Raw genomic sequence first — 17080 nt, forward strand, 5'->3', positions numbered from 1 at the left:
AAAGAAATGGAAAGATAAAAGAAAGAGAAAGAAAGGAAAAGAAAGAAAAAAAGAGAAATAAAAATAAAGAAAGAGAAAGAAAGGAAAAGAAAGAAAAAAGATAAATAAAAATAAAGAAAGAGAAAGAAAGAAAAGAAATAGAAAGAAAAAGGAAGAGAGAGAAAGGAAAAGAAAGAAAAAAGAGAAAGAATAATAAAGAAAGAAAGAAAAAGAAAGAGAAAGAAAAGAAATAAAGAAAAAAAGAGAAAGAATAAAGAAAGAAAAGAAATAGAAAGAAAGAAAAAGAAAGAGAAAGAAAGGAAAAGAAAGAAAAAATGAAGAAAGCGAAAGAAAGAAAAGAAAGAGAAAGAAAAACAAAGAAAAGAAATAGAAAGGAAGAAAAAGAAAGAGAAAGAAAGAGAAAAAGAAAGAAAGAGAAAAAGAAAGAAAGGATAAGAAAGAAAAAAGAGATAGAAAATAAATAAAAAAAGAAAAGAAATAGAAAGAAAAGTGAAAGAAAGAAAAAGAAAGAAAAGAAAGAGAAATGAAGGAAGGAAATAATTAGAATGAAGTTGCAATGTTATACCAATCTCATTTAAATTACGCTAATTCCTCAGAATTAGTCTTTAGAGAAATCCTGTCTTCCCCACCACGTTCCCTGAAGTCCTCGAAAATGATGTATATGTCTCCTGAGGTTTTTAATGAACGTCATTGTACACTATATTTCTTATCAACAGTCACTATTAAGAAGCCACGCCCTTGTTGCTCTCGCCCCCATATACGTAGGTAAGTTCAACAACTTGCCACATGCATTTCATTATTTGATCAGATCACCTATTGCAAACAAAATTTTGAGATGCACTACTACAGTCTGTATGTGGACAGGAGAGAAGCTAGTTTAGTTGTATAACCGATATTTCGAATAGAGTATAGACATACAGTAGACATTCTCCATTACATGCACCAAGTCCCAAAAAGAGAAAACTCTTTGGTTAAACGAGCGCTGAGGTAGTTCTCTTCCCATTTCGCTTCCATACCTTCAGCTGTCTTATTTGTAATACCTACACAACTTTGGTGACATTACGAAAGTTTCAAGGTAGTGTACACTCAGTCTATGTCTTGCATATAAGAATCTGTGACAGGTTAGGTTAGGTTAGGTTAGGCTTTTATTATACATTGCATATACGAATTTCTGCAGGATTTTCAAATCCTGGTGATTTTTGTTTACTGACAGCGTAATGGTCGACGTGGAAACGAAGTTACAATATAGAAACTTTCCGTCTATTTCATTATTATTATTTGTGCTTCACTGTATTCCAGTCGTTATGGAATTAATACAAGTATTACGTTTTTCGCATTAGATCATATCGTGTTTTCTTATGTTCCTTTCTTTCACTAGTAATCACAACGTTTGCACTTCCATTATCACGCACCTCTCATTTCACAAGTAATTTACTACATTTCCGAACAATTTCCTTTTCTTGAAATATTTACCTATAAAATTCTTAACTTTTAAAATCCATCTCTGCAATAAATCCGTTACAAATTCGAACATTTTCACTTTCAAAATCACCGGAACTACCCCAACGCTCGTTTTTCCAACTCTTTTTCCCCCATGTCATCGGGGATCGAAACTAGGACCGCTAGATTTGCAACCACGGATAAGGAGAGATGGGAATTACTTGTGGAGTTAATTCCTTTTATATCTCCTCAACCGCGATTGACTCGTTCGTGGTGCCTCCTCCATGAACATCGGTTAGACGTGGCCCCTCCATCTGCGTTAATTTGTTGGCCGATGTCTTCACTGGAGTTGAACAAAATCTCTCAACCGATGACGGAGGTTACCCAATAACCAGCGAACAAGTCCTCCACCCCAGCCAAAGTAATCGCAGCTCCCAGAAACAGTCGCTTTGAGAGTTATCCACTCCAATAGATGACAAAGGTGGTAATGCTCTTACGTGGGGGATAGACATTCTCAGAGGTGTTGGAGTGCGCAAGCGCAAAGGGTATTCATATCAAAGACACATGCTTATATACTGTAACTATGAGGCAAATAAACTCCCCTGTCGCAGCAATGTATGGGAAAGGTCACCGAACCAGTTGCAGCTGACGGACTCTCAACACAGAAACAAGGGTTCGATCCTTGATAGTTTCTGTGAGATGTGACACACCGACTCTGTAACCGGTTGTGTCCATGTACCCCGACTCATGAGAGAGGTCGACGCGATTATCTTATTGAAATCCGTAGAAGTCTTTTAACATTTGAAGACCAGGGTTATGGGCGTGTAAGCAATTAGATTATAGGGATGAAAATACCTCGATAATAAGTATAACAACTAGGTAATAAGCATGAAACATCTAGTATACAGGTTATTAGCGCAAAAATGTGTTCGTCCTACTTGTATTAAGCATTGGAAGAGAATACCTGGACTGTAGTTGTGAAACAAGGAAGTTATACTCGTCAAAACGCATAGATTAGAGATATGAAAGAAGGAAATCACAGACGTTAGAATAATATGATAGGCGTGACAATAACGAAGTTACAAGCGAGGTAATAACGAAAATATACGCGACACAGCAATAAAGTTACAAGTGAGACAACAACGATGTTACAGGAGAGACGACAACGAAGGTACAGGAGAGACGACAATGAAATTACACGAGAGACGACAACGAAGTTACAGGAGAGACAACAACGTTACAGGAGAGACGACAACGAAGTAACAGGAGAGACAACAACTAAGTTACAGGAAAGACGACAACTAATTTCAGGATTGACAACTTAGTTCAGGAGAGACAACAAAGAAGTTACAGGAGAGACAACAACGAAGTTACAGGAAAGACGACAACTAATTTCAGAATTGACAACAACTTAGTTCAGGAATGACAACAACGAAGTTACAGGAGAGGCAACAACGAAGTTACAGGAAGGACGACAACTAATTTCAGAATTGACAACAACTTAGTTCAGGAATGACAAACAACGAAGATACAGGAGAGACAACAACGAAATTACAGGAGAGACAACAACGAAGTTACAGGAAGGACGACAACTAATTTCAGAATTGACAACAACTTAGTTCAGGAATGACAAACAACGAAGTTACAGGAGAGACAACAACGAAGTTACAGGAGAGACAACAACGAAGTTACAGGAAGGACGACAACTAATTTCAGAATTGACAACAACTTAGTTCAGGAATGACAAACAACGAAGTTACAGGAGAGACAACAACGAAGTTACAGGAGAGACAACAACGAAGTTACAGGAAGGACGACAACTAATTTCAGAATTGACAACAACTTAGTTCAGGAATGACAACAACGAAGTTACAGGAGAGGCAACAACGAAGTTACAGGAAGGACGACAACTAATTTCAGAATTGACAACAACTTAGTTCAGGAATGACAAACAACGAAGATACAGGAGAGACAACAACGAAGTTACAGGAGAGACAACAACGAAGTTACAGGAAGGACGACAACTAATTTCAGAATTGACAACAACTTAGTTCAGGAATGACAACAACGAAGTTACAGGAAGGACGACAACTAATTTCAGAATTGACAACAACTTAGTTCAGGAATGACAAACAACGAAGATACAGGAGAGACAACAACGAAGTTACAGGAGAGACAACAACGAAGTTACAGGAAGGACGACAAATAATTTCAGAATTGACAACAACTTAGTTCAGGAATGACAACAACGAAGTTACAGGAGAGACAACAACGAAGTTACAGGAGAGACAACAACGAAGTTACAGGAGAGACAACAACGAAGTTACATGAGAGACAACAACGAAGTTACAGGAGAGACAACAACGAAGTTACAGGAGAGACAACAACGAAGTTACAGGAGAGACAACAACGAAGTTACAGGAGAGACAACAACGAAGTTACAGGAGAGACAACAACGAAGTTACAGGAGAGACAACAACGAAGTTACATGAGAGACAACAACGAAGTTACAGGAGAGACAACAACGAAGTTACATGAGAGACAACAACGAAGTTACAGGAGAGACAACAACGAAGTTACATGAGAGACAACAACGAAGTTACATGAGAGACAACAACGAAGTTACAGGAGAGACAACAACGAAGTTACAGGAGAGACAACAACGAAGTTACAGGAGAGACAACAACGAAGTTACATGAGAGACAACAACGAAGTTACAGGAGAGACAACAACGAAGTTACATGAGAGACAACAACGAAGTTACAGGAGAGACAACAACGAAGTTACAGGAGAGACAACAACGAAGTTACATGAGAGACAACAACGAAGTTACAGGAGAGACAACAACGAAGTTACAGGAGAGACAACAACGAAGTTACAGGAGAGACAACAACGAAGTTACATGAGAGACAACAACGAAGTTACAGGAGAGACAACAACGAAGTTACATGAGAGACAACAACGAAGTTACAGGAGAGACAACAACGAAGTTACAGGAGAGACGACAACTAATTTCAGAATTGACAACAACTTACTTCAGGAATGACAGCAACGAAGTTACAGGAGAGACAACAACTGATTTCAGGATTGACAAAAACTTAGTTCAGGAATGACAACGAAGTTACAGGAGAGACAACAACGAAGTTCAGGAATGACAACAACGAAATTACAGGAGAGACAACTAATTTCACGATTGACAACAACTAAGTTCAGGATTGACAACAATGAAGCTACAAAAGTGATAGAAAAAAGTTACAAGACTTGACAATAACGAAGTTAAGTTACAGGCGTGACAACAATAAAGTCACAAGCATGCGTACACACACGCACGCACGCACACACACAGATATATATATATATATATATATATATATATATATATATATATATATATATATTGTGTATATATGCAGTAACTCTCACTACACAGTTCTCAAAAAGAAAATGTTGTGACAAAATTTACACCGAAATCCCGATGAAATGTGGAATAGGTAACGGTCTCGGCCCCCTGTGACAAGCCATAGCAGGTCCTTGGGATTTCAGGTGGCAGCGACCGCCCCCTGCGTCATCTGTACACGTCGGAGCGACGAAGCAGCATCAGCTCTCTGAAACTGCATGATTGATCTCGCAGTGTGCGGTCATTCATTCATCTAGCTCCGCATTAACGTAATGGCCAATGTCCCGTCCGATACGATACAACACCGTATATACATTTATTAGAAAGACTACCTCTGCCTTGTCAGCCACATTATTAAGATAAATGCAACACACGCGCGCTTTTGTTATAACGACTATAATATTTTGTACTTGCATCTCAAATAATAATAAAAAACACAAAACTTATCAAGCCTAGTTTCCGCTACCTTTCAATAAACCACCATCTTGAAATTTTGTCTCTGCACATGTAATAATTTACTATTCGCTCATAGACGATTTCAAGTCTTCTCCAGAAAATGATATATTGTGATTGGTGACATCTATATGGAAACACTAAAACTAAAATGAACCCGGAAACGGTATTTACAACTAAAGGGTAAATTTAATCGCATAGAAGAACAGTCATGAATTCAAATTCCTCCTTTAATATTGTAACAATATCATGTCCTGTACTGACGTAAGAGGCGGAAAGGCATTACAAAGTGGGTCAGAGCGCATATCTGGCTGGACAAAACTAATAGCCTCTCTCCTATACAACATATTTTCATGAAACTTTGTACAGAAGTTACAGGTAGCATACATTTTTTGCGTACGAACTCTGTTACGTTTGTATGCAACCTATAACGCTTGTACAAAGTTTCATAAAAATCTATTAGGAGAGAAAATATGAATTTTGTATAAATGTGCCCCCTTATAAAGAGGTAGTTCCTAGTAATCAGAATTCAACAATACAACGCCGTATCTTATTATACAGTAAAACTTAAAATCATGTTCGGAAAATCAAATTAATGTAGCGAATTATGTATAGATTAATTTCTCACAACATACAAACCCACCTTGGCCCAAACAGAAAACCAGCGCATAAGGTACTTTGTAAGACGCAACTACACGGCGAAATCAGTAGTTGTAGCCTATTGATGGTCAAAATATGTACCTTGCATATGGTGCATTCCTCATACACTGTATGATCTTTTACATACGTTTACACAATTTCTTCATTGCTTTTCCCCTCCAAAAGTTTGTCGGCACATTTTATAAACACCTGCATATTTTAAAGTATCCTCAAGAAGGTAGAAGTAATATATTTTTTTTTAATTTTCACTTTAAATAGTTGTCTCACCAACAGGGGCGGCCCGTCCCTATGTGCTACAGTCATAATTTTTGCTCAAATAATGTATTTCTAATACCATAGTATCTGATCTGTCATTTAACAATTTCCCGTGGTTATGTTCATGACGCATTATCGAGTGTTTAGTCTTCGCTCTTCGCTCTTTGGTGCCTCAGGGGGTTCGTTGTGCTACTCTGAACTTCATACAGGGACATCATCTTATTTTTACTTCAATTTTTATTGTACCTGAGTTTTTGAATGTACTTCACTCCCACCCCTTCTACTAAGGAAGTTCCAACTCCACACAGAACCAAGACCGCAGATAGTAAGCAGTACTGAGTTACTGAGTATAGTTCGTTCCAGAAATATGTTCGCGTTTTCCAGTGACGAAAGAGCTTTCAATATTGAATCATATTTTCGCACAGGTACTGTCCGTTTGCCTACGTCGCATCCCGATTTCCCCCACCTGCTTCTGCTCACCCCTCTGTAATAGCTGGGCTGTCTTAGCTCTTTTCTGAAAACATTAATTTCTCTTAGGAATTGGAAGTTTACGTAATATTATACAGCTGTTTAATTTAACTTAAATAAAAGGGCCTCGTTAAGTAACTAACTGTCACGTGATTTCCTCCCTTTCTACAATCCTGCGGCATAACCACTTGGACGGACAGTAGATAGCATGTCTGAGTAATTTTGTATTTTCGGGTCGGGCAGAAGTGAAGATTGAATTTACAGTACGTAGAGTAGGTACAGAATTATTTCAACATGAGTTACTAGTACGAAGGACGAAACTGGCAATTGGAATTAGATGCAATAGTCTATAGTGCGATAATATGCACAAAAGAACTGAAGCCTGTATCGAAATGAACGGCCACCATTTTCAAAATTGTGTTTAAATATTCATATTATGATTATTTTTCAATTTAACTTCTTTCTCTATATTGTACGCTAATGTGCTGTAGACAGTATAATATACACTGCATAAAGAATACGTTCGCATGGATAACTCACTTCGTGAGTAAAAACACTTATTCTTAATACAGTACTGTACTTTGATTAAAGAAAAACCTAATGAAAATTATCAAACTCAAAATCGCGATATTTCCTAGTTTACGTAAATGGATGTACTACTTTTCTTCCTTCCTATACCTAGTAGAGTGATTTGTGTTTTACGCCAGTATCATCGAACTCCAGTCTTGGAGGGGGGAGCAAGCGGTGTTTCCGGTTCTCTAAAGGTATAGACAGGTTAATATTAAAAATGTTAGTAAAAATAAAATGATGTCCCTGTATGAGAATGTAGACATTTCTGCGCATGTGCGAAGCTGAAATCACTGCTCTGATTGGCTATTTTTACGCGGGAAAGTGCTGTAGTCAGCTTCAGCACAACACAGCTTGGAGATTGCAAAAGTAAAGCGTAACGAAAGAATGCTTGTTTGTGGAAGAACTCGGAACGGAACTATTTACAATGTATTTGTTAATTCAAATATCAGACTGCTGCTGCTATCTACCTGTAGGCCTATGAGGTTCCTCCCGAATCAGCTAGCAAGCGACGGAAAATGGAATCCCAGAAAATTGAAGCCAAGGAAGTATGTGACTGTATAATAAAATTCAGGAAAGTACTCACCGTTTCCAGTCTGTAAGCTACCTAGACGCAACAAAATTGTTAAACAGCAAAATTTTTTAGCATTTTTCGTATAATTTTCGTGAACACGAACTTGAAGTTGCTGTCACCAGCTATACTATACTGAACAAAAGAGTGTTAAAGACACAACTTGGATTCTATACGGAAAACCCGACTTCCAAAATATAGATGTATGTTCAATTGTTGCGATACATAGTCTCCAACAATTTACAGGATCCATTCCGTGAAGTAACGAAGTTGTTAAATATTTTGGTTACAACACCAATGGCCACTGCTGAGCCAGAAAGATGTTTTTCTTGAAACGCATAAAAAGGGTTTTTAAGGAACACTATGTCCCAGGATCGTCTCACTGCTCTTGCAATACTGTCAATAGAAAAGAGTATGATGTCCAAGATAGAGTGGTTTAACACCATGGTTATTGACAAGTTCTGCAGTAGGAAGGAACGTCGTATAGACTTCATATTTCGTCACTAGGCGAGTCTCAAATTAAGATAAATACATATAAGTGTATATAGTAGACAGATATAGAGATTGTAGCACGCTCATTATTTTGACCACCAGCCGCTACTCCTCACCAACAGACAAACGACTAGAAGTCTCGCTTCACGTTATATTCGTTAGTAAAGCATTGATAACCAATTTCGTACTAAAACAGAACATTCAGAATATGATTTGAAATGTTCCTACTTACCTCTTTCTCGGAATACAGCGACTTGGCGACGATATCAAGCAACATCCGTGTCTCAGCTTGAAACTCATGACTGTGGCCGGTACCTGGAACGAAAATTTGAAATGATTATCACGACGACACACCCGTTCTCATTATATGCTTTACTCGTTTCGTAACAACCAACTTCCTTAATCACGTTGTAAATGATATTGCTCTTTGTAGTTTAATACAGAGATGAAGAAAACTGTCACTCTCGCTCGCTGTGTACGTTGCATTTGTCTTTCGAGTCTCGTCTCGTCATTCTCGTGCGCTTCGAGTCTCGTTCATCATTCTCGAAATAGCATTTGGTCGGCGTGGAAAGATTTCGTAACTTTGAATAACATACATCATTGAAATAAATAACATTATAAATGATTAAATGAGACAAAAAGACAAAACAGTTATCAAAATGTTCTAGTTCCATTATACGATAGGCCTATATGATATATGGTTATATAAATAGAAACAAACAATTCTCAAATAAATTTGCATTTCTAAGAAACATAAAACATAACGTTAATATCTTTTTACTTGAGATTGTACACGTGATTTCAAACATAAGAAAAGAAAATTCCTAGCCTTTTAATAAGGGCCTAGTAATTAAATAAAGACTGGGGAACGGATTATTATACACTGAAAGGTAGAGATGATGTTTCAAATAAGCTACTTGTTTGTTTATACATATATAACAGTTGCCAAAGTAAATGAAAGTTCAGTCAGGTATAAACAACTGTGGCGATTCAAGGCTGCTTGACGTTCGGGACTTCGGGAGTGATCAATCTCGGCGTCTCGAAACACTCACAAGCAGTCTTTACGTCAACGATGCGACGTATAGGCCTACAATATTGTCGTGCGGGTTTTCGGCTTTGAGGGCGCTGTTAGTCTTGCTTTCTCGATCGTTGTTCATCTTTATAGTTTATATAGCTACTCGAAATGTAATTTTAAAATACGGAAAGAATTAAAAAAACTTGTTTCTTAAAAATTGTTTTAATATGATACGTTTATGCTCCAAAGTGAAACCGATAAAATGTTACGGAAGTTTCAACATCTGACGTTACTTGCTTAGCAACGGATCAGACTCTAGCATTGATATGATGTATGCTAGAGGATTATACTTAGGCCTACTTCCTTGCGTGAATTATACTTTTTTTATTTCTTTTATCTTCATCCGATCAAAAACTATTTTAGAGAATCAAGCTTTAGAAGAGGTATCAGAATATACTGAGTGTTGATTTCAAAGTGTGTCATGACGTCACTGTTGATGAGTCAGCGATTTGAAGCGAGTTTCAGCTTTTGTGTCAGAGAAATTGCCTATTAATCAAGGTGTTCAATCTGAACTTGAGAACTTGTACGGTATAACTTGAACGTCGTAGCAACAGATGGCGGTCTGTACGGTCTGTGTACTACCATAACCTCTTTCGAACTGTGTTTTGCGCGGCCAAGTCGTACGCAGGGTATTTGTTATCATCGGTTGTGTACGGCAACATTCCACAACATAAATCAACTGCTCCGTGTCCATGTTGACAAATACGTAAGTAATCGTCTTAACCCTCTCCCCATATCCCGACAGTAAGAAAAAACTTATCTCACTACATGTTTCGAAACAATTCACATTCCTGCCACTACCGGCGTTATCGTACGTATCGGTAAGTACTCTTCTGAATGAACGCCGTACTTGCTAGGAAACTTCTCTGGCACATAAGTAATACACCTCTGCGGAAGTGTAGGAAGATTGAATTCTCTAGGAGGCTCATCGACTAGCCACATGACGGCATACAGCGAGCCATGACACACTTTGAACTGAACACCCAGTATATCTTTGCTGTCGCAAACATATTCCAATGACACAGAGATTACAAACCCAGAATTCATAGGTTCCAAGCTTTATTATGTAGCATTAGGCTATAAACAATAACTGGTTGAGTCTTCTTTTCGAGGTTTTCCCTCGACCAATTGAAGCAGAATTCCTGGCTAACTTTCGGGTTGGACATGGCTTATATCGCCATCATATTTTATTCACTTATCATCATCATCATTATTATACTACAACCTGGGTTAAGTTCACGGTGCAGCGTGCAGTGTAGATATAAGAGTACGATCACTCGGCCATAGAAATCATTAATATAACAAGAGTAAGGATTCCCTCTACATCTAATCTAAATAGTACAAAGCTTTTAGACGGAAACAAAAACTAAAATTGAAATAGAAAGTATACAATCCGACGAAATAAAAACAAACTTGGGCATTAACCAGGTTGCAACCTCTCTCCTGATTTTATTAATATATATATATATATATATATATATATATATATATATATATATATATATATATATATCGATGGCATTCTACGAGAATGGCACAAAGTTGTAGACAGGTAAATGGACTAGTTTAAGACATAACACACTGAACATTTATGGATATGGAGAAGAATGGAGCGTGTGAAGTGGAAAGAGAATAAGAAATGAAGTTGTATTGGAGTGGGTGAAAAAAGAATGATGTTGAAACTGATCAGAAAGGGAAAAAGTAATTGGTTGGGTCACTGGCTGCCAAGAAACTGCCTACTGAAGGATGCACTGGAAGAAATGATGAACGGGAGAAGAGTTCGGGGCAGAAGAAGATATTAGATGATAGACGACATTAAGATATGAAGAGTCCACTGCAAGAATGATGCATGTCACTTTCTTGTCGAAAATGAACCAAGACTGTCAGTGCATAGCTTAAGACATATAGAATGTACATAGAGAGTTATATGGCATTAACACTGATAGTCATTGTCCAGTAATGATCGGAAAATCACAGTTAATCTTTGAGCGCTAAGCATTTCAAACTTTCAATTGCTTCTCCTGCAAAATGTATTCCAAATAACATCCATCATTCTTGCAGTGGACTCTTCATAGTGGATCATATGCGAGACTAACAAGTAAGAGGAAGGCAGAAAATAGGTTTGCAGTGAAAGACCTGTCCATAGGCAGAACACTATGTGTTGTGTGTGTGCATGCGTGCGTGTGTGTGTGTCTGTGTATGTATGTATGTATGCATGCATGTATGTAATGTATGTATGTATGTATGTATGTATGTATGTATGTATGTATGTATGTATGTATGTATGTATGTATGTATGTATGTATGTATGTACGAGTATGTACATTGAACATGTTACTATTGAGTTCATATAGGTCAGTTTCTGTTAGATGCGTTTCCAATTCAATGCGGGCTAAATCAAGGAGATGCACTATCACCTTTACTTTTTAACTTTGCTCTAGAGCAGTGGTCCCCAACTCAGAGCACTGTGTCGTCATCAAGCCTTGCCCGCTCGCCAGCTCGCCAAGGGAAAGTCGCAACAGGGCAAGTAAGACGTTCAGCGGCGGGACCACAATATGAATTTACTGCATAGGTTTATGATTGTTTTCTGATGAAAAAAGATACTGGCTGAATAGAAATAACTAAGTAAATTATCTTAAGCAATTTGAAAAAAAAAAACATTGTAGCCTATTTTTAATAATGTTTGAAGTTAGTAAATTTATAATTACTTTCAGAAATGTAATACACATTTCATGTTAATTATACGGGCAACGCATGACAATTACTGTAAATGTGTAAACTGCTTCTGTTAAGGAAAATGTTGAACAAAACACATAAAAACCCTAGGAATAGTCTAGTAATGCACAAATCAACTCCATTCAGTTAGTACTGATTTTTCGGAATTTTGTTTAATTCTCTTTTCCCTCAGCAATTTCTCAACGTTTGGAACTATTCTTTTTACAGTACATAATCTGAAAGCACATTTTAAGTTGGCTTCCATGGCATGCTTGTTTATCTTCATCATTGGAAAAAATTACTGTTCGCACAGATATGTGAATCCGAAAATGCATGTCTGTACAATCGGGGAAATCTAACGCATGGAAAGTTCATATAAAATTCAGATAACTTCTTTTGTTTTGATATTGGTCCTTCAATTCACTATCGTAAAGTAAATCAATAAGTTTCAATTATGAATAATAACCGAAAATCAAATTGAAAATTTCCCTAGTCTTTAATCTCGAATCAAATTCCTGGCGTAGATCGCATGATGTGTGAATATATTCTTCGAAATCCAAAGTCTTAAGAAACTAGTATCCCTATATCGTTGTTAATTTTGAAAAATGTGCTGTAACATCCATTTAGTTAAGCTAACGTTCCATAATTAGAGATGGTTTCATATTAAACGCCTTCACTCTGTCATATAGCTGTGTAATAATCTTGTTCTTACTTTGTAGAAAACAATTTAAAGCATTCAAATAATTCCATTATGAAGGCAAGTTCACAAATCCATTTTTTTTTTTTTTTTTTCATTTTTCACTTATGATACAGACTTTTATCCTTTCTCCGTGAACGATGATGTTTCCTCCCTCAGTTCAAAGAACCTATCCAATAATTTGCCACGACTTAGTCACCGCACTTTACTATAATATGACAGACCGCCATACTCACTATTGCATTCGTCAAGAAAGACTTAAATTGACGATGAGCGAGACTTTTCGATATAATAGTGTTGGTGGTTTTTCCAACTGAGCTACTTTCATAACACCATTTTTTGTTTTACACATGAATTCTGTTGTTGTATAATGCAGTGAATAGAAATAAATTCATAGGATAGGCCTAAATTAACGCTTTTCACGTCGTCCCTTAGACTCCTTATTACACCCCTTTTACTTCCAACCATGGAAGGAGCACCATTGGTTGCCAAGGATATAAGTTTATTCCAAGGTAGTCCAAAATAATTTCTACAGCCTCTTACTTACTTCCTCACTGGCTTTTAAGGAACCCGGAGGTTCATTGCCGCCCTCATATAAGCCCGCCATTGGTCCCTATCCTGAGCAACATTAATGCATTCTCTATCATCATATCCCACCTCCCTCAAATCCATTTTAATATTACCTTCCCATCTAGTCTCCCTAAAGGCCTTTTTCCCTCCGGCCTCCCAACTAACACTCTATATGCATTTCCGGATTCGCCCATACGTGCTACCTACATACTCTGCCCATCTCATACGTCTGGATTTAATGTTCCTAATTATGTTAGGTGAAGAATACAATGTGTGCAGTTCTGTGTTGTGTAACTTTGTCCATTCTCCTGTAATTTCATCCCTTTTAGCCCCAAATATTTTCCTAAGCACCTTATTCTCAAACACTCTTAACCTATGTTCCTCTCTCAAAGTGAGAGTCCAAGTTTCACAACCATAAAGAACAACCGATAATATAACTGTTTTATAAATTCTAACTTTCAGAGTTTTTGACAGCAGACTGGATGATAAAAGCTTTTCAACCGAATAATAACAGGCATTTCCCATATTTATTCTATGTTTAATTTCCTCCCGAATATCATTTATATTTGTTACTGTTGCTCCAAGATATTTTTATATTTCTACAGCCTCTACAAGAAAATATCGTAACCAGTAGTAGTATCCTTTATGAGAACAATATAAAAGAGCTCTCCTTAATCTGAAGATTTTCAATAACTCCACTTACAAAAATAACCAGTTGGGGATTATCGCTTACATAAGTATTTTCATCTACTGCCAAAAAATAACAAATTAAATACTGACAAATAATTACTAATTGCACCTGAATGTCTTCGGTTAGACCTCGGATGGGATGCATCACGGTCGAAGGAGGCAAACTGATAGATTCAAACTCCGACACTTGTTGTGACAAAAGTTCTTCAGTTGTAATTAAACATTCTTCAAATTTTCATTCTTTAAAAAGTTTATAATATCTTACTATTACAAGTGAAATTTTATAACTGAGTTGCACAGCCGATTCACTAACATTGTGATCTTAACCCGTAAGTGGTGAGGTATTTTTCTATTCACGTAACTGGTGAGGTGGGGATTGCACTTACCCCACTTAGAAACTTGTATCGTAGCACTCAGATAATCAAAGCGAATTTTTAATTTATATAATCAAGGACTTTGATTTGTTTTAACTAGGTTTTCTTCAAAATTAGGGAAGCAGGCAGCATAATAAGCAATGAAAAAGAATATATATATATATATATATATATATATATATATATATATATATATATATATATATGCACATCCACCTGGCGCAGGCTTCTTTTTTTACAATGGCTGGGGTACTCACAGTCACCACCTCACCAATTACGGGTTAAACAACTTCCAGCTCATTTTCCTTCAATTGTTAAATTAATACTACACGTTCTTCATCTTCGTATCTGCCATATTCGTTACTGTGAGATGTATAACGTATCTGTAAGTTGTATTTCTTCAGTGTGGCCTACGTTTTGAAGTGTTTTCTGCTCCTCACATCTCTTGTTTGAATGGATGGCAAGAACATCCACTGTTCACTACAACGCAACGTCACAAACCGTCTGCCCGGTACAGTAAGCACGCATCAGCCAAGCACTGCCCGTGCCCGTTCATACGCGAGTTGATGATCACTGCTCTAGAGTCTACCATTAGGAAAGTCCAGGATAACGGAGAGGTTTTGGAATTGAACGGGTTACATCAGCTGCTTGTCTATGCGGATGACGTTAATACGTATGTTAGGAGAACATCACAAACGATTAGGGAAAACACGGAAATTTTACTGGAAGCAAGTAAAGAGATAGGTTTGGAAGTAAATCTCGAAAAGACTAAGTATATGATTATGTCTCGTGACGAGAATATTGTACGAAATGGAAATATAAACATTGGAAATTTATCTTTTGAAGAGGTGGAGAAGTTCAAATATCTTGGAGCAACAGTAACAAATATAAATGATACTCGGGAGAAAATTAAACACAGAATAAATATGGAAAATGCCTGTTATTATTCGGTTGAGAAGCTTTTATCATCCAGTCTGCTGTCCAAAAATCTGAAAGTTAGAATTTATAAAACAGTTATATTACCGGTTGCTCTTTATGGTTGTGAAACTTGGACTCTCTCTTTGAGAGAGGAACAAAGGTTAAGGGTGTTTGAGAATAAGGTGCTTAGGAAAATTTTTGGGGCTACGAGGGATGAAGTCACAGGAGAATGGAGAAAGTTACACAACACAAAACCGCACGCATTGTATTCTTCACCTGACATCATTAGGAACATTAAAACCAGACGTTTGAGATGGGCAGGGTATGTAGGTAGCACGTATGGGCGAATCCAGAAATGCATATAGAGTGTTAGTTGGGAGGCCGGAGGGAAAAAGACCTTTAGGGAGGCCGAGACGTGGATGGGAAGATAATATTAAGATGGATTTTAGGGAGGTGGGATATGATGATATAGAATGGATTAATCTTGCTCAGGATAGGGACCGTTGGAGGGCTTATGTGAGGGCGACAATGAACCTCCGGGTTCCTTAAAAGCCAGTAAGTAAGTAAGTAAGTAAGTAAGTAAGTAAGTAAGTAAGTATATGATTACTACTTATTGTATTGATATATTTATTTCTCTCTATTCCGTATATGCATTTTTTGAAATTGTTTTCTGGACCTATAAGGTCATCTGTTGCTAGTTATAACAGGCGGATGTATTAATAATAATGTGACACAATCTATAAACACTAATAGAAAAGACAAGACACAGCTTAAATACTACAAGACAAGGCAATCCCAATACTGTTATATGGCAGTGACACATGGACCATTACGCAGAAAGACCTCAGTAAAATACGAGCTGCAGAAATTAGATTCTTAGAGCTGTCAAGGGATGTACAAAAATGAACAGAATCAGAATTACAATAATAATAATAATAATAATAATAATAATAATAATAATAATAATAATAATAATAATAATAATAATAACAATATAACTACAAATAGAATCAATAACTGAAAGACTAAATACTTACAGAGAAAACTGGCTGTAACGCTTATACAGAATGTCACAAAAGCGACTTTCAGAACAACTGTTTGACTACATACTTAAAGGACGACACTTCATACGAAGAACCTTGAAAAGATGGAAAGATGTGAGACCGGAACAGGCCCAGCCTATGCCGTGAATTGATTAAGAATATGAACAAGAGCGGTAAGCACAATACGGAACAATACGTTTGCGCCAGTTACCTGGAAAGGCACTTTTGTGCGCTATAGTGCGATGGCGCCACAAAGTTTGTGAGCTAAGCACTTAATATTTGTTTGTTTTTATATTGGCAATTGTTGGTTGAAGAGTCCCAATTGCTACTACAATAGTATCCATACTGTTCATTCATTCAGTGTTCAGTGTCTTTGACTGCAAACCCAGCTTTCCCCAATCTTTCCTATTTCCTGCCTTCCTTTTTGTCCCCTAATATGATCCATATATCTTAATGTCGTCTATGATCTGATTTCTTCTCCCCCGAACTCTTCTCCCGTTCAACCTCCTCCCAGTGCAGCCTTCAGAAGGCAGTTTCTTCTCAACCAGTATCCCAACCAATTTCTTTCCGTCTTCCTCATCAGTTTCAGCATCATTCTTTCTTCACCCATTCTTTTCAATACAGCTTCATTTCTTATTCTGTCTGTCCATTTCACACGTTCCATTCTTCTCCATGCTTCTATTCGCTTCTCTTCA

General features: G+C 37.1%; 1 protein-coding gene across 1 annotated transcript in view; it reads right to left on the reverse strand.

The window, feature by feature from the left end:
* Nucleotides 1-17080, reverse strand: part of Trap1 (TNF receptor associated protein 1) — a 428549-nt gene that overhangs the window by 294076 nt on the left and 117393 nt on the right. The window contains exon 3 of the mRNA XM_069824270.1: nt 8536-8618. Within this exon, the coding sequence (XP_069680371.1) occupies nt 8536-8618 (83 nt within the window). The remainder of the gene's footprint in view (nt 1-8535; nt 8619-17080) is intronic.

Source organism: Periplaneta americana, chromosome 4 (genome assembly GCF_040183065.1).
Source record: "Periplaneta americana isolate PAMFEO1 chromosome 4, P.americana_PAMFEO1_priV1, whole genome shotgun sequence".
In the NCBI taxonomy this organism is placed as follows: domain Eukaryota; kingdom Metazoa; phylum Arthropoda; class Insecta; order Blattodea; family Blattidae; genus Periplaneta; species Periplaneta americana.